Source organism: Phycodurus eques, chromosome 2, assembly GCF_024500275.1.
Source record: "Phycodurus eques isolate BA_2022a chromosome 2, UOR_Pequ_1.1, whole genome shotgun sequence".
Classification (NCBI taxonomy): Eukaryota; Metazoa; Chordata; class Actinopteri; order Syngnathiformes; family Syngnathidae; genus Phycodurus; species Phycodurus eques.
Window position 1 is genome coordinate 6098883 of NC_084526.1, and position 19509 is coordinate 6118391.

The 19509-nt window shown below is 47.3% G+C and overlaps 1 protein-coding gene across 5 annotated transcripts in view; it reads right to left on the bottom strand.

Moving 5' to 3' along the window:
* LOC133395806 (multiple epidermal growth factor-like domains protein 11) overlaps positions 1–19509 on the bottom strand; it is a 246997-nt gene that overhangs the window by 54594 nt on the left and 172894 nt on the right. For all 5 annotated transcript variants that reach the window (XM_061665019.1, XM_061665028.1, XM_061665037.1 and 2 more), the window contains exons 9-10: positions 11462–11674; positions 10605–10779 (exon numbers count right to left, since the gene is read on the bottom strand). In XM_061665019.1, the coding sequence (XP_061521003.1) occupies positions 10605–10779; positions 11462–11674 (388 nt within the window). The remainder of the gene's footprint in view (positions 1–10604; positions 10780–11461; positions 11675–19509) is intronic.

The following is a 19509-nucleotide window of genomic DNA, read 5'->3' on the forward strand; positions in this document are numbered from 1 at the left end:
CCTACGTGCAATTTAGAGTCCCCAATTAATGCATGTTTTTTGGGATGTGGGAGGAAACTGGAGTGCCCGGAGAAAACCCACGCAGGCACGGGGAGAACATGCAAACTCCACACAGGCGGGACCGGGGATTGAACCCCGCTCCTCAGAACTGTGAGGCTGACGCTCTAACCAGTCGACCACCGTGCCACCCTGTACAACTCATTGGGAAAAAAAACTCTTGTAGTCAAAATAAACTATTGATATAGTGTACGTATGTAGCCTATAACTTGTACACACCCTCTTATAACTGCGGAACTGGAATATGGCTGGGTTCATTATTAACCAATTACATTCAAATTCATGATAATGGGACCTTCTTTATTCAAGACAGTGCATGATACGCTGCTTCCTCCTACACATGCACAAAGTTGTGGACCAAAAAAGGCTCTCTGATCATGATTTTGAACCATGTGGGACACTTAAAAAGTCCTTCAGTTGGATTCAGAGATTCCCTTTTTAAAATAGAGCACTTCAACGATCCTTGAAGACTACTCCTACAGTAGAAGTGGTTGTGCAAGCTCAGGCTCAGGGACTGGAGCAGCAGCACCTGTGATAATGTCTGTTGTACTTTCTGGAACCGAGAGAGATGAGTAGCCTTCCAGGTGCGTCCCTCCTCTAGAACAAAGGAACTTGCACCAGTTTCCTGCATCACCCTGGCAGGCGCATGGAACTTTGATTGTCATTTTTTTAAATCTGACCAGACTGCCCTCTTTAATCCTTAGCACCTGTGCACTTCACATTTATGTAGGCTTTCGCTGCGTTCTCTTTGGCGGTGACACAGTTGCGTAGCTGCTTTTCTGGGAGCGGTGTGGACTTCCTTGCTGGGCCAATGTCCACTTTTGTACGCATCTTTCTGTTGAACATGAGCTCATATGGTGACACACCTGTGGTGCAGTGTGGAGTTGCACTGTATGTGAGAAGGAACTCCTGTAAGAAGGGTTTCCAATGGTTTCCTCTCCTGCTCTGCTGTGGGGAGTGTTTCTTTAAGAATGTGGTTCCAGCACTCTACAGCTCCATTAGCTTGAGGGTAATACAGAGACACTTTGCTGTGCTTGATGTCTCTCATTGCCAGGAACTCTGCAAATTTACTTGAGATAAACTGCGTCCCACTATCACTGATGAGGTCTGTCGGGTTGCCAAACCTGGAGAACACTGTAGACAGGACTGTGGTGATCACTGTAGTTGTGATGGAAGGAATAAAAGAAACCTCTGGTCATTTTGTTTAATAGTCGATCAGTGTCACTGCATAATGGCAGTCCCAGTTTGCTGACTCAAACAGGCCGACGATGTGAATTCCCACCTTCTGCCATGGGCCATCGGGCAGAAGGACTTGCGGTGCAGCATGTATTTTGGCACTTTTATCATTCACCTTGCACGTCACACATGCGCTGATGCTCTCCTGCACACATATGTCCATGCTCGGCCACCTGTATAAGTGTGGACGATGCCCTGGTGGGTTTCATGTGCTAGGCCAACAAGCTGCTTTCTTAGAGCCACAGGAACCAGCCGCTATCTCAGTGAAGTCCTTCACTGAGATAGCTTTCAGTTCTGTGTCCAGAAGTCACCAGCTCATATCACCTGCTCTGCATTCTCCTCTGATGGGAGAGGCAACCTGGAGAGACAGTCAGCAGCATGATTTTGTGCACCAGCACGATACACATCATCATATGTAAAACACAGAAGTCGGGCTGACCACCATGCAATACGCATTCCTGTGCATCCAAGTCCTTGTATAACTAGCAGTGTGGTCAGGGCCTGACGATCTGTGCTCAGGGTGAAACTTGTCCCCCACAGAAAGATTTGTCCACTTTTCAGCTGCCCACATACACGCACGCTAATGCTCGCTCCACAATTCATTCAGCAGGCCTAAGTGAACATGAGGCAAATGCAACTGTACATTCTGTGTTGTCAGGGTGCATTTGTGTCAGTATGGCCCCCAGACCATAATCTGAAGCATCTGTAGATACGATGGTCGGGAGGCTGGGTTCAAAAACTGTCAATGTAGGACTGTGTACAATGTGAGCCCTTACTGTGTCAAGTTTTGACTGTGCAGCTGTAGTCCACCTAAATGTGTCAGTCACGCAGGCATTTTTGCATGGGCTCTACCAGAGACGCGTAGTTTTGTACGAACTTTGCAGACCATCCTGTGAGCCCTAGGAATGAGCACGGAGTGGTGGCATCGCTAGGCACTGGAGCGTCTCTGATGTCTCTCAGGTGATCCTCATTTGACAGTGAACCTTGGGCTGAAACAGTGTGTCCAAGGAACTGCAGCCTTCTCTTTTTGAAGTGCCACTTTTCAGTATTGAGCTGGAGACCACCTTCCGTCAACACCGCCTGGAGATAGTGACCATATTCATTCTGGTCCCTGCCATAAATAATCACGTCATCATGATAATTCTGGACCCCTTTGAGGCCTTTCAGCACCAGGGGAGAATCCGCTTGATGCTGAGCACAGTCCATATGAGACTCTGCGGAACCTGAATCGTCCTTTGTGTGTTATAAATGCAGTTATGTCCCAGCTCTTTTCTGCCAGCAACACCTCATGATAAGCATTTTCTAGATCAATAGACTAGAAAACTGTGGCTGCAAAATGGGAGCTACCCACTCGGATGCATCAATCCTTTCAATGACGTCCATGTCCAGCAGTCTTTCCAGTTCAGCGGAAAAAGCTTTTCTGACAGAGAGCGGGAGCCTTCGCAGCTTTTGTTGAACAGGCTGGTCACCATCTCTGATTTTTACTTGGTGGATGAAACCGTTAGCAAGACCCATTTTCTCCCAGGACACTGTTTCAGCTTTGGTCTCTGTGTGGTTTATTCTAATCTCCGTGACCTCGACAACTGGAGCTGCAGTTAAGGTAACTGCTGGTGAGGTGGCACCATGTGAGAGCACAGTGTTGTTTTCCATACACCGTCTCATTGCTTTGAATAAGTCCAGTCCAAGCAATGCTGTGGCCTGCGTTCCTTCCGGTTTAGCGTAATTTTAAATTACAGAGTTATAAATCAGGCTATTTTATCAAGTAAAGGGGCACCACATCACTCTTTATGTGTATAAAATCTAGGTAAAGTGACGACAAACCTTTTTTCCTCAGTCTCGTAATTTGAAGGTTGCTACATCAATTAGATAAGCGTTCTCGATAGCCAGAGGTTTTTTCTCGAACCCAAACACACACATCTGATACAGGTAGTGAATTCTTATGGAAAATTTTATGAGATCTAACATGGTAATCTACGAGGGAAACAATGCAGGAAAACAAAACAAAACAAAACAAAGGACAGACCCACATTGGCAAAGGAGACTGAATTGTGATGTGAAGGTGGAATGAGCGTGTAGTGACAATACATATAATTGGGGGTTCCTGTTCTCGTTAATTTTAACCCAAATATGCACTAATCTGTACTTTTGATAGACGGACTAGACTCGACAGTAAATTGGATTTATGTGTGTTGAACACATTGAGACAGGCTGGTCGAACTTCCAAATGTTTGGCCGGACCGGTCCACACGGGGGAACAGGTGGATTTGGCGGAAAGGAGGAAGGGGAAAAAAAAGGAGCACAGCATTCGGAGCGGACGTGTGCTGTCAGCTTCTGTCCCCACAGAGCTTGCCCAAGCACCCAAAAAGGGTAGCTCGGAGAGCTGGCAGGATCCCCTGCGGTGGGGAAGGGTCCGAAGTGGGGCGTCCTGGCTGGGCCAGTCTCCGGCAAGTTGGTCGGACGAGAAAAGACCACAGCCGCGCCGCGCAGTTCGCGCAACAAAGGGGGCACCCGCCTTTATGGCCAGCCGCCAAGGGGGTGGTCCCCCCCCCCCTTCCCTTCCCACCTCCGGGACCAAAAGTCGTTAGCGCTAAACTGAAAGTAACATTCAGAGGCTGGACCGCTTCTGAATGTTACTTTCCCATTTTAGGATTATTTTGTGGTTTAAACCCACTTGAATAAAATATTGATTATTGGATTTAAGATCACGAGACCATTGTCCAGCTTTGCATTGTCACCCGCACATCCTTTTTAATCCCTGTAACGAATGTTTCCATTGTATGTGGTTGTTGTGAACACTGTAATATTTGCAATGTGGCATTTGTGTTGTGTGGGGTGAAACATTTCATCCGGTTCAGTTGACAATCAGAATTGACATCAGACATTCAAATTGACATACAATCACGAGTGGCGCTGTTCCAATGGTAACACTGGTGTCGTTCATGTCAAGTTCTTGCAATATTAAATAACATTCAAATCCAGTGAAGATTGTGATTAGTTAATCCGGGGTTGCAGTAAATTTCCACTACCTGTGGGTGTCGCTAGTGCTCCATCCATTGTCCCAGCCCGGAGGAGCAGGTGTCACTGGGCACAGGAGGAAAGAGAAGTCTTTGTTGGTGAAACTCTTCAGGCTGGCTGGGGAGGAAGTTAATTAATTTTGCATCCGGGTGCAATACCAGTTGTCTGTGTTTCAGCTTTGATGCTACTTGGGACGGTCTGTAATTAATTTAGCGTCCCTGTGCAAAGTTAAATCTGGCTTCCCCGTGGTCGTCTACCTCGGCGGGGGAGTGGAGACAGCACGAGACTCGGGGTGCTGGGTGTCATCGTTAATGGCTTGTCCGTTACACATGAGCACTGTGTTCATTTCAGGAACAACCACTTCGCCTACTTTAACAGCAGGTTTCTTGGATTTACATACTCAGGCAAGTGTCCTGCTCATGTGGTCTCTCTGCTCTTTGTCTGAACTTGTGTCGCTCCACTACAACATTTGCTGCGTGAATGAAATATGCACGCAGTGCAGTCACTGCTGAATCATAAATTGTACCGGCATTCGTAAGTGTTTAAAATTGACGTTGACCTTCTGTGCCCAGGCAGTGCAGGAGCAGTGCACGTGTCCTCTTGTCGAGACAGTCGTCCCCTTCCGCGCAAATAGCAAGCAGGTATTTGTCAAATAGTTCCATCCACATCTCGAACAGAATTGTAGGTTGTCTGGTGGATGGCAGGAACAATGCAGGGAAAGTCACAAAATTAGCCATCTTCGTCACTAATTTGTGGTGTTCTCTTCCAATATCAAGATGAATAGCGGTGTGAAATAAGGTGAAATAAATTAATAGCGGTGTGAAATAAGCTAAGTCCAGCATGAACTTTATTCAACCGCCTTTCTCTTTTCTCTCTTCTTCCAACATAACAGTATATCATCAATATAGTATTAGCGCGCTACAGTGGCACCAAGTGTTGTTAAGTAGTAACTGAATACACGACACTCACCAAGCATACCAGTAACTTCTTCCTCTCTGTTGACAACACCACACTGGTCCTCTCTCCTCACATCCACAACCGAGGAGTAGTCTTTGACACCAACCTCACCTTTGAGACCCACATCAACAACATCACAAAAAACGTTTTCTACCACCGCAAGAATATTGCCCGTCTCTGCCCATCACTTTCCTTCACTGCAGCTAAACTCAGAACCATGCTTTCATCTCATCAAGACTTGACTACAGCACCAGCATCCTCTTCGGCTCATCCACCAAACTTCTCAATAAACTTCAGTATGTCCAGAACTCAGCTCCCTGCTTGCTCACTCAGACCCGCTCCCGAGACCACAGCACCCCTGTTCTTCAGAATCACCACTAGCTCCCGATTCCACAACGGATCCAATGCAAAGTCCTTCAACTCACTCACAAAGCGCTTCATAAACAAGCCCCCTTCCTACCTTTCCATTGCCCTCCACCACCACACCCAGTCCCGTAGTCTCCGGTCCTCTGTTAACCTTCTTTCTCCACCTCACCGGACCAATGATCAAACTTCGGGGCACAGAGTCTTCTCTACTCCCGAAACCTGTTCAGATCTCTCCATCTTCAAATCCCAACTGAAAACCAACTTCTTCGGAATTGGTTTTAATGTGTAAATCTGCCAAATTTTATTCCTGTCTTATTTTATTTTTATTCTAATTCTGTTTTCAACCAAGCATTTTATTTTATCGATAAAGCATCTTTGAGTACCATTTAAAAGCACTCTATATCTATAGCTCTATTTCTATATCAACGAAAAATGTACAGACATTACGGAGCTCAGCACACACTGCAGCCCGCATTTAGTCGCTGTTTTTGAACTGTAAGCCATTCTACTCGCCTCGGGAGTTCGCATCTTTCATACTCGCTGGTGTTTACATTCCGCCTCAAGCTAACACGAATGCCGCACTACTAACGCTCGCTGAACAAGTAAACGAAATTGAAAAAAAAAAAAAAACACCCGGACTCACCCCTCATTATTCTCGGAGACTTTAACAAAGCTAAACTCAACCACGAACTCCCTAAATACAAGCAGCACATCGACTGTCGTACCAGGGAAAACAACATTTTAGACCACGGCTATACTACTATAAATAACACATATCGTGCCATACCTCGTGCAGCCCTGGGCTCGTCTGATCACTGCTAAATTCACTTAATAACAACATACAAGCAAAAACTTAAATGCGCGAAGCCTACAGCGAAAACAGTGAAAAGGTGGACCAATGAAGCAAAGATAGAACTTCAAAGCTGTTTAGACTGCACAGACTTTGAAAATTCAGCTGACAGCCTGGAGGAATAGACGGACGCTGTCACATCCTATATGTGAAGATGTGTGTGTACCAACAAAGTCATTTCGCAAATTCAATAACAACAAGCCGTTGTTCACTGCCAAACTTAAGCAACTTCGCCAAGCTAAGGAGGACGCATATCGTAGCGGTGACAGGGTCCTGTATAATCGCACTAGAAACCAGCTGACTAAAGAAATTAACATTGCAAAGAGGAATGCAGTAAAGGTAGAAATACAGTTTAGCGCTAACGAATCTAAATCATTATGGGATACATTGCAATCGCTGACCAATTACAAGCGACGATCTCCCCAAGCTGAGAACAATAGCCAACGACTTGAACACCTTCTACTGCAGATTTGAAAAGGACACTTTCACACCCCACACCCACCCAGCTGCACCACCGACCACAATCACACCTCTGACTTCTGCGTTGACCATCCACGAACAGGATGTGAGACACATCTTCAAACAACAAAAGATTAACAAAGCGGCAGGCCCAGACCTTGTGTCCCCATCCTGCTTCAAAGTCTGTGCGGACCAGCTCGCTCCAGTCTTCACACAGATCTTCACTAGATCTCTGGAACTGTGCAAAGTACCATCCTGTTTCAAACGCTGCACCATCATCCCAGTCCCCAAGAAAACTGCTGCAATCTAATCTGAATGACTACAGGCCTGTCGCCTTGGCATCTGTGGTCATGAAGTCCTTTGAACGCCTGGTGCTGGACCACCTCAAGAGCGTCACAGGTCCCCTGCTGGACCCCCTGCAGTTTTCCTACCGAGCGAACAGGTATGCGGATGATGCAGTCAACATGGGTCTGCACTTCATCCTAGTACACCTCGATAGCGCAGGGACCTACGTGAGGATCCTGTTCGTGGACCTCAGCTCTGCGTTCAACACCATCATCCACCTCCTCTTCTCCAACCTTCTCCAGCTCACCGTCTCGCCTGCCATCTGACAGTGGATTTACAGCTTTCTGACGGGCAGGACACAGCAGGTGTCCCCCTACACACCCTTGAGGACTTGCACGGTGCTAGAACTAAGACAAGAGCGGGCAAAATCCTCTTGGACCCTCCACATCCTGGTCACCAGCTCTTCCAGCTCCTTCCCTCAGGTAGGCGCTACCAAGCAATGCAAACTAAAACTAGGAGACATTCCAACAGCTTCTTCCCTATTGCCATCAACTTCTTAAACAGCTAATTTACAATTCCATTGCAACATGTCGCCAATTCTTTGTCTTGAATTTGTTGTCACATTTCTGTCGGGCCAATTATATATTACTCGTGCACTCACTGTAGTAGTCTCGCCACGCTGCACTATTTGCATATCTGTTGTTGTTGGCCAATACTGGCCACTCATGCCAGAGTAGCTTCTGCACCACTTGCACACTGACTGAGGAGTATCTGCAACATTTGCACAATCGACATTGTCCCAGATTATCGCACTACTAGTCACTTTAAACTGCATACATTCCTTGAAGTCTCGGCGCCCCTTGCACAATGGTCATTGCACTGGACTATTGCTATATTAGTCATTCAAACTATTCTAATTGCTAGAGGACTATGCACCTTCTTGCACTATTGTCAATTTTTTTTTTTTTAAATGTACCGGCATTACCAGATTACTAGCAACCTTTTATTGCTCAGTGACTGTTTTTCTCAATGTCTTTATGTCTCAAAAGTATTCTCTGTCAATTGACTGTCTGTTGTCATACTAGAGGGGCTCCAACTACCGGAGACAAATTCGTTGTGTTTTTTTTGGACATACTTGGCAAAATAAAGATGATTCTGATTCTGATAAAATGAATCCATCCATCCATTTTCTTTCCCGCTTATCCTCACTAGGGTCGCGGGTTGCTGGAGCCTATACCAGCTATCTTCGGGCGGGAGGCGGGGTACACCTTGAACCGGTCGCCAGCCAATCGCAGGGCACATAGAAACAAGCAACCATTCGCACTCACATTCACACCTCCGGGCAATTTAGAGTCCTCAGGCGGGGCCGGGATTTGAATCCCGGTCCCCAGAACTGTGAGGCAGATGTCCGAACCATTTGTCTACCGTGCTGATAAAATAAATGTATTATTATTATTATTATTATCATTCATCCATTTTTTATACCGCTTATCCTAACTTCGGTCGCGGGGGTGCTGGAGCCTATCCCAGCTGACTCTGGGCGAGAGGCGGGGTACACCCTGAACAGGTCACCAGCCAATCGCAGGACACATAGTGCATAAACAAAAAAAACATTCGCACTCACATTCACACCTACAGGCTATTTAGAGTTTTCACTTAACCTACCATCCATGTTTTTGGGATGCGGGAAGAAACCAGAGTACCAAGGGAAAACACACGCAGGCATGAGGAGAACATGCAAACTCCACGCAGGGGAGGCTGGATTTGAATCCGGGTCCTCAGAACTATGAGGCAGATGTGCTAACCAGTCGTCCACCGTGCTGCCGTTGTTATTATTATTAGTATTACAAAAAAAGACAGAAAAAAAAAACAAAAAAGACCCAAACATGTGCCCTAGCCAGGTATTATGACTCATCTGGCCAGCATGTTCTACATCTACCTCAAGTAAACTAATGTAGCAGTAGAACTACTCTGACCTCAGGTCAAGTCTACTCTCCTTAGCCCAAACACTCACTCTTTCCATTGGCAAAACCAGTTCCAAGCATGATTAGCCGATCCCACATGGGTAAAGAAAAACCATTGCTGGTCAAATTCATCAACGCCACAACATTGTCACATCTGTGTATACATGGCTGGAAATGTAAAAAAAATAAAATTAAAAAAAAGATAGCACACAACAAAAGTGGGCACTTTCCTTCATAGTTGCACCTAAAAATAGCTGACAAGAAGCGAACCGAGTGGAGTCCACTGGTTGTTTGCCTGCTGAGTACGAAAAAAGCAGCTCACACTGCAGTTCCATGATCCGAGTGTAGCATGCTCCCAACACAGATCACCTCGAGGGACGTGGTGCAAAAAAGATTCATTAGGCTATATTCTCATGTTGTTGTTGTTGTAAAAGGAAAGAGTAAGTCAGTGTCATATTGGCCATTCGCTTACAGTGTTTTGGAGCCTGAAAACACAAATATCCTGGTATAATAAAAATGATTGTCTGTGAAAATGGTGGACAAGTCTGTGCACATACTATAAATCACAACAAAAACAAGCACCCTTGCCCTAGAACACTAGCCTGGGATTTACATATTCTATAATGATTTGCAATATATTGCAGCATTTTCATGCAAAAGTTAAAATCAAAATAAAAAAGAAATAAAATGTCCTTTTTTACTCGGTTAGCATTGAGTAAACATACCCATATTTGTGACTTATTAAAAGTAAAGATCTTTTCACTCTGGGGCAGGGCAACACGTTAGGTAGGCAAGTGGTTAGCATGCCTGCTTCATTGTCGAGGGGTGCCGGGTTTGAATCCAGGCTCTGGCATTCCTCTGTGGAGTTTGCATGTTTTCCTTGCATGCTTCTAAAAGCATGCATGTTAGGTTTATTGACTCTAAATTGTCTGTAGGTGTGATGTGAGTGTGAATGTTTGTTTGTTTACACTGTATGTGGCCTGCGTTTGGCTGGCGATGAGTCAAGGGTCTACAAAGTCACCTGGAATAGGCTCCAGCTCACCCGTCACCCTACTGAGAACAAGCTGTATAGAAAATTGAAGGATAGATGAATGTTTGTTATTGTTGCTGCTAGTTGAGACAATTGAGAAGAATATTTGTTGCCTGTATGTAAAGTAGAAGTGAAACAAGCACATCAGACACTAATAGAGAGTACTGTAGTTGGTTGAGCACATTGATAAAATTGTAATTGGTTTAACTAGGCTTCTTCTTCTCATGATATTGCATGATAGGATGTGTCCAAACCTTTGACCGGTACTGTATAGGCATTCAAGATAATAAAATAATAGTAAAAAGTGATAAAATATAGGCAACTCCTTATGAATGTATTTTTCAAACTTGTAGAATCTGGAGCATGTCTAGACTTCTACACTTACTATATATCCTGGCGCACAGATGCACACTCCAGTGACGCCGTCACAGTCGGCTCCATTAGCACAGGCACACACTTCTTTGCAGCCTTCACCGTAGTAACCTGCTGGACAGATCTCGTTGCAGAATAGTCCTATCCATCCTGCTGCACAGGTGCAATCTCCTGACAAAGGGTGACAGCTGAAAGAAAGCACATCAGAAGAAGAGGAATAAATATACATTATAAATTGAAGACATTTAACAACAAAATAAGAGCCAGAATAATAATCAACACTTAGATCTTGGTGAGATATATTTTTGTTGCACGTTTCTTGTTGTAACATATCAACAAGAGAGACATGAGCATGGGGGAAAAAAACAGCCCAGATATTTACAGGCAATCAAAAAGTTAGAATCCGTGTTACTGATGAGATGCGGTCACAGGTCTTAAAGCTGTAGACCTCATGAAATGGAGCGGACTGGTTTGGGTGAAGGTTCAGGACACGACATGGAGTCATTTGGCATTTCAACACAAGTCAGCTGGTAGAATGTTTGGCTCTCAATTCCCATCAGCACTGTCAAAGTGTCCTTGAACAAATTATTCCTGATACAGCATTATTGATGCAAAAAGTTCCACAGATGCATTGTCACCGTTCCTTTCCTTTTTTTCTTGTCATAATGTCTTTCCGATTATCTGCAGACTGTTGAATTAAGCTGACTTGCTATTCACAGAATACAAGATTTAATCACAACATTCTGGGCTGCCTTTATAATTCAGATTTTCTTTTTTAAATGGCTGGAACAAACTCCCTCTGCATTTTAAAGCCTCTATAAACACAGGTACAGGATACTGTATATTGGGCTGCTTAAACCTTTTGATCACCTGAGTGTGTTTGCGATTTTGCAGGGGCAGTCCTTGTCACAGAGGGGTCCATATACTCCAGCTGGACAGAAGCGGTCCTGGCAGCTTGGACCTTTGAAGCCCTCATTGCAAAGACAGGCCCCGTTGATGTGGTAGCACTTAGCCCCATTCTGGCAGTCACATTTGTGAGCACACTGCGGTCCATACATTCCAACTGGACATTCATCCTGGCACCTAGGATGGCATAAAAAAGGGGGACTGTTTCAAAGTCTTCATGAAAAGTTAGTTGGCTAATGTGTAGAACATGAAGAAGTTACTTATAGTGAAAAATACAAAGACAAACTGTATAGACATATATATATATATAATACTAGCCCTCCCCTAGCATTTAGTTGCAAAGCAAATACAGTATGATACGAATTTATCCAATTCCCTCTAGCTCACATGAAATATAGCATTTAGTGCATTCAAACAGTCACAATGTAAAAAGGACACACATTATGCTGACACCCTCAGCGGCACTCTTGGTTAGAGCTTAAAAAGAGACTGTATGGACAGGAATGACCACTCGTGTACTCTTGCCAGAGAATTACATTACACGCTCTCCCCGTGTTGGTTTTATCCGGGTACTCCAGTTTCCTCCCACATCCCAAAAACATGCATGGTAGTGTAGCTTATATTGGTTTTGGATAAGAACGTAATTAATTTCGGAAAAGAATACACCAAAGACGCCTGCGCTGCTTTCGCTTTAACTTGATTTTTACATTTAACGTTACAATCAAACTATTTCTGTCTCGTAAAGGGGTACCACGTCTCTTTTTATATTCGTAAATTCTAGGAAAATTGCCGGACGGTGGACGACTGGTTAGAGCATCTGCCTCACAGTTCTGGGGACCGTGGTTGAATCCCCGGCCCCGCCTGTGTGGAGTTTGCATGTTCTCCCCGTGCCTGCGAGGGTTTTCTCCGGGCACTCCGGTTTCCCCCCACATCCCAAAAACATGCGTGGTAGGTTAATTGACAACTCTAAATTGCCCGTCGGTGTGAATGTGAGTGCGCATGGTTGTTTGTTTGTATGTGCCCTGGGATTGGCTGGCAAACAGATCAGGGTGTACCCCGCCTCCTGCCCGATGATAGCTGGGATAGACGCGCTCCGAGCAAACATGCGCTGCACGTTTCCTTCCCGACGGATCTCTGTCTGTAAGCTCCCCCCGCAAACAAAAGTGTAGTTTGGGGCGCTGGCACGGTGCTCCTGCAGTGCAGGTTTTTAAGCGCGGCGGGGAAGGTGTCGGTGCGTCTCCGCCACCTCATGGTGAGAGGTGGGGCTCCCTGGCTGAGCCAGTATCTTTGGAAAGGTAAGAAAACGAGAGCGAGCCCAGAACAAAGGGGCTTCAGCCTTTTATGCACTGGAGAGAGGGGGGCTGGCCGAGAGACCAAACGGAAGGCAGACCGTGCCGCTGAGTATTAATTTTCATTTTAGGGTTATTTTGTGGTTTAAAATCAGTAGGATGAACTAAGATTAGCGCAAATGGTCCTTTGAAATGTATGTTGGCATGGTTTGACCAGTGGATTTTCCAAACATTTGGTCAGTATCTTGGTGCTGCGCACCAGGGGGGTGTGGTTCTTGATGACTGGAAGCCCAGGTTTCTCTTGGAACTGTCATTTGGTTGATGGCATGTCCGTTACAGTAGGTTAAATGAAGACTCTAAATTCCCCGTTGGTGTGAATGCGAGTGCGAATGGCAATTTGTTTAAATGTGCCCTGCAATTGGTTGGCGACCAGTTCAGGGTGTACCCCGCCTCCTGCCTGATGATAGCTGGGATAGGCTCCAGCACACCTGCGACCCTAGTGAGCGCTTTTCTAAACACTCAGGCCCGGCGGATCTAGAAGAGGGAGGTCTTATCTTCAATAAGACCAATCAAAGTGGAACCTGTCAATCCCTTTAAATGCAGCGCAATAGTCGTGCACTGACAGGGCAGATAACCAAATTTTCCTCAAGAAGAAACTGATTTGCTGTGTGTAAAACTACAGGGAAACAAAGCAGGGGAAAAAAACACGATACACGGAAACACTTGTAAAGCAGGTCGGAGGAAGGGAGAGGGACTCGACTACAAAGATTACAAGCACACATACGTAAAGAACAAAATGTAGGGTGAATGACTGAACTTGTGATGTGAGGGGAGAATGAGCATGACAATGCGAGAGCTGCAAACTTCTTTGAGTCTTATTATAATCCAATTATGCACCAATTTGTACCACACGTGGTACTCATGTTGTGTAGAAAATAATTTAGACAAGCTGGTCGGTCTTCCAGATGGATGGGCCGGCTGCCGAACAGGTGTATTTGAAGAAAAAGGAGAAAAAAGGGAAAAACAAAGAAACAGCAGGGGTAGGGTAGCTGAAGCGCCTTGGTGACAGTGTTCGTCACGGGCTCAGAGGGAAATTGCACCGCAATTCCTTCCGGACGGATCTTTGACCCATAAGCTGCCCCACACACACAAAAGTGTGGAATGGTTCTGCCGTCTGCGCTCGTCGAGGAAGGTTGAGTGCGTCTCCGCCACTCTCGTGGTGAGAGGCGGGGCTCCCTGGCTGTGCGCCAGTGTCTTTGGGAGGCCGGAGAAACAACAATTCTTAAAAAGAGGGGGACCACCACCCCAGTCTACCAATCCAGAGGCACTGTCCCCAATGTCCACGCGATGTTGTAGAGGCGTGTTAATCAGGACAGCCCGACAACATCCAGAGCCTTGAGGAACTCCAGGCGAATCTCATCAGCCCCCGGGGCCTTGCCACCGAGGAGCTTTGTAACCACCTCAGTGACCTCAACCCCAGAGATAGGAGAGCCCGCTCACAACCCAGACTCTGCTCCCTCATGGGAAGGCGTGTCAATGGAATTGAGGAGGTCTTCCAAGTATTCTCCCCATCGGCTCACAATGTCCCGAGTCGAGGTCAGCAGCGCCCCCCCCACTATACACAGTGTTGATAGTGCACTGCTTCCCCCTCCTGAGACGCCGGATGGTGGACCAGAATTTCCTCGTATCCGTCCGGAAGTCTTTCTCCATGGCCTCACTGAACTCCTCCCATGCCCGGGTTTTTGCTTCAGCGACCACCAAAGCTACATTCCGCTTAGCCAGCCGGTACCCATCTGCTGCCTCAAGAGTACCACAGGCCAAAAAGGCCTGATAGGACTCCTTCTTCAGCTTGACGGCATCCCTCACCGTTGGTGTCCACAAATGGGTTCGGGGATTGCCGCCACGACAGGCACCGACCACCTTACGGCCACAGCTCGGCCGCCTCAGCAATGGAGGCGCTGAACATGGTCCACTCGGACTCGATGTTCCCGCTTTCCACGGAACATGAGCAAAGTTCTGTCGGAGGTGGGAGTTGAAATTCCTTCTGACAGGGGATTCTGCCAGACGTTCCCAGCAGACCATCACAATATGTTTGGGCCTGCCACGTCAGACCGGCATCTTCCCCCACCATCAGAGCCAACTCACCACCAGGTTGTGATCAGTTGACAGCTCCGCCCCTCTCTTCATCCGAGTGTCCAAGGCATGCAGCCACAAGTCCGATGACACGACCACAAAGTCGATCATCGAACTGCGACCTAGGGTGTCCTGGTGCCAAGTGCGTGTGGACACCCTTATGCTTGAACATGGTGTTCGTTATGGACAATTCGTGATAAGCACAGAAGTCCAATAACAGAACACCGCTCAGGTTCTGATCAGGGGGGGCCGTTCCTCCCAATCACGCCCTACCAGGTCTCACTGTCATTGCCCACGTGAGCATTGAAGTCCCCCAGCAGAACGATGGAGTCCCCAGTGGGAGCTATCTCCAGCACCCCCCTCCAAGGACTCCAAAAAGGGTAGGTACTATGAACTGCTGTTTGGTGCATAGGTACAAACAATAGTCAGGACCCGTCCCCCTACCCAAAGGTGGAGGGAGGCTACCCTCTTGTCCGCTGGGGTGAACCCCAATGCACAGGCGCCGAGCCGGAGAGCAATAAGTATACCCACACCTGCTCGGCGCCTCTCACCGTGGGTAACTCCAGAGTGGAAGAGAGTCCAACCCCTCTCAAGAGGACTGGTACCAGAGCCCAAGCTGTGCGTGGAGACAGATAAATTTGGTGAAATCTGTGGCACAGCTCCCGGCTTGCAGTAACTCTCCACCACCAACAGGTGTCGCTTGTGTTCCATCAATTGTCCCAGATCGAGCGCTTGGCAGCGCCTTGCATGCATTTCAAAGGAGCAAAGGTTTCTTTGAACTTTATTTTGCGTTGCTTTGAAAAGCGGGTTGGCTTACTTTTTGGTCAGCATCTTAGTTCTGCACACCATATGGGGCTTTGATGAGCGGAAACCCAGATTTCTAGGGGAGCCGTTAATTAGGTCCGGGTGACATAAACCAGGTTTCTAAAGACCGTCTGGCTCAGCGGGGCAGCAGGGAGGAATACAGAGTTTAACAGTTGTGGGAGTTAATGTTGGCATCTTGTTCCGTCAGGGCGTACTCAAAGCGTATCTCCAAAGACACACCCTTGCTGTGTCTGTATGTCATGCTTGGTTCACACCGGTCTGCCAATTCGGCCAACACACGCAAAAAGCCTTGCGCTTGCACGAAAGTCAGGTTACTCCAAGCCGCAGATGCGCCATCTACGCAAAGAGGGCGATTCGACTGTTGTAACTAAAGATAGAGCACTCTTGTGAGAACACTTCACTCTGGCATCTCTCCAATGTGCAATGGCCCTGTGTTTCAAATTGTTTTTCTTTGTCTTGCAGTGTCTGGGTGAGTGAAGGTGGGCACCTGTCATGCATTGTAATCAACAGCCTTTTTAGGGGGCACCGTGACAGTGTGTGGGCATCGGAATATTCACTTGTTTTGCCCTGTGTTTCCCGCCGTTCTGACCGCTGTCCAAATTTAGGTTCCCTACGATTATTCCACACGGACCTTTTGTCGTGTCTCCCTGCGTTAACTGTTTTTTTAATTCTCTCTGGTTGTGAGTCCCTTTAGCTTTGTATGTCTCGCCATCACATGCTCTGTCATTGAATTAAGATTTTTCTGACCTCTTACCTAATGTCTCTTTCTGGGATCTGCCCTTACGGCATTGCCGTCCATGACAGAATATTCTGACCAAAATGGATCCCACAGACTCAGACTCTTTTCGCCACGCGTTGGCAAGTCAGGGACATTTGGTAGGGAGACACGAGACATCGTACACGAGCTCAGGGAGGCAATTACTGCGTTAACGACCCATCTCAGTACGCTGAGTTCTCGGGTTGATCAGGTGTGTGCACTTAGATCACCTCCGGTTCTGGCAGAAGCACCCGCCACCAACACGGTGGCCGCGGTGCCATCCGCCAGGGAAGCTTGTCTCCCAAATCCACCTTGTTATGCTGGGGAGCTCGGGGGCTGCGGTCAATTTATTTATTAATGTACCCTAGTATTTGACCAACAACCGGTCACGTATGCCCAGGATAAGACGAAGCTTGCTTTTATAATGAGTCTACTTACGGGTCAGGCGGCATCATGGGCGATGGCGGTCAGCAGCGCCAACCCAGCGTTACGTTCCTCCTTCCTGGCATTCGAATCTGAACTGAGGAGAGTTTTTATCACCCAGTCAAGGGCAAGGAGGCCGGTAGCCGGTTGTTGGACCATTCCCAGGGGGACTTGTCAGTAGCCGAATACTGTTCCGCATCCTGGCAGCAAAGAATGGATTGGACGAAGTTGCGTTGAGCGGCATTTTTCGTCTGGGACTCTATCCTGCCATCAAAGATGAGTTGGCGGCCCGGGACGAGACCACTAATTTGGAGGAGTTGATCGGACTAGCCATTAGACTGGATAATCGACTGAGGGAACTGCAGCGCGAGCGGGCGGCTGAACGGCGCATTTTTTTTGGGTCCCCTTCCCTGGGACATTCTTCGCCCGCCAAGGGAGACGCCGCCTGTGTTCCCTCATCCACCTTGGCGTCGACGAGTGAGCCGGGCCTGGCCGTGGAGGAGCTGATGCAACTCGGCGGGGGGCGACTGACGGAGACGGAACGTCGGAGTCGCATGAGAGCAGGGGCGTGTCTGTACTGCGGCCGACCAGGACACAAGGTATCCATCTGCATGGCGAGAACTTTACGGGGAAGTGACGCTACACGTTCCAAGCAGAGCGGCCAGGTGGTGGTGACCTTCTGCCTCCGGAAAGAACGTCTCAGCTTGTGAGTATTTTGATGAAGACATGGTACCCAGTGAATTGAGAATTGGATCGACCAACAAGAGACTTCAACTGCCGGGCCAAGTATCGGGATTTGGCGGCAGTGTGAAGGTTTCCGCGTTAATTGACTCCAGAGCTGATGAATGTTTTGTGGACTCCTGTGTGATAGAGACTCTAAATTGTCCACTGTACAGATTTAGCAAACCTAGAAAATTACTTGATTTGGATGGGCGTCTCCTGGCGGTTACAACACATATTACGGCTCCACTGTGTTTAAAGCTTTCGGGTAACCACATCGAATCGCGGCGATTTTTTGTAATGCCCTGTCAATCTGCTCCAGTTGTGCTGGGATTAACGTGGTTAAAACTTCATAATCCAGATATTAATTGGGATCAACTGCAGATTGTGAATTGGAGCCTATTTTGTCATTCTCATTGTCTGCAGTCTGCCATGTTGATTACTACTCCCCGTGTTCAAGACGAGCACATCGATTTGCTAATGTACCGGCTGAGTACCATGATTTGCAACTAGTGTTCAGTAAGGATTGCGCCCAGTCTTTGCATCGTCCATATGACTGTTCCATAGAGTTGATTCCCGAGGTACTACCATGTGCGAGGCTGTATCAGATTTCCAAGCCAGAGCAAGAGGCATTAAAGAATTATATTTCGACTTCGCTAGCTGCCGGGTTGACGAGAAGGACGAGACCCTGCGACACTGTCGATTTCCGGGGTCTCAACGACATCACAATAAAGAATAAGTATCCTCTCCCACTGTTGGACTCAGCGTTTGCCCCTTTGCAATCTGCAAAGGTGTTCACAAAATTAGATCTGCGCAATGCAGATCTAATTTCATCTCCCTCCTTCATCCTCACCGGGTGAGGATGAGTGGAAGACTGTGTTCAATACTCCATTAGGTCATTTTGAGTATTTGGTCATGCCTTTTGGACTCACAAATGCACCCGCTGTGTTTCAGTGTCTTATTAATGATGTGCTCCGGGACATGATAAATGATAAATGTATTCTGTTTTGTGTACTTGGACGACATCTTAATCTTTTCCCGTGATCTACGTGAACATCGCCAACATGTCCGCATGGTGTTGCAGCGCTTGATGGAAAACCGTCTTTACATCAAGGCTGAGAACTGTGAGTTCCATGTGGAGTCAGTACAGTTTTTGGGATTCATCGTGGAGAAGGGCCAGCTTCGGGCCGATCCAGCCAAGATCCAGGCTGTGGTTGATTGGCCAACTCCAACGTCTAGGAAGCAGTTGCAGAGGTTTTGGGGTTTTGCTAATTTTTATAGGCGCTTTATACGTGATTACAGCCTTAAAGTGGGACCTCTGACTAGACTTACTTCCAATAAAATACCATTTGTATGGACCCCTAAGGCAGATGCGACTTTTGATCATATTAAACAATTGTTTGTGAAGGCTCCTGTGTTAAATCATACTAATCCTGACCTTCCTTTTGTTGTCGAGGTGGACACATCTGATTCAGGTGTGGGGGCGGTCCTGTCCCAGAGGTCCCCAGTCGACCAGAGGCTGCACCCCTGCGCCTTCTTCTCTAGGCGCCTGAGCCTAGCAGAGGCCAATTATGGAGTGGGAAATAGAGAGCTGCTGGCCATTGTCCTGGTGCTGCAGGAGTGGAGGCACTGGCTGGAGGGTACTAGGGAACCTTTTCAAGTTACTTAACTCCGGACTGCTAAGAGACTCAACCCGTCAAGCACGTTGGGCCCTGTTCCTTACCCGTTTCGATTCGCCCTGGGTTGAAGAACGGCAAACCTGACGCCTTGTTTAGGCTGCATGGCCTGTCTGCTGTTCAGCCTGTTGTGGAGACCATTCTACCTGGGACCCGGGTGGTGGGAGCGCTTCAGTGGGAGGTTGAGAA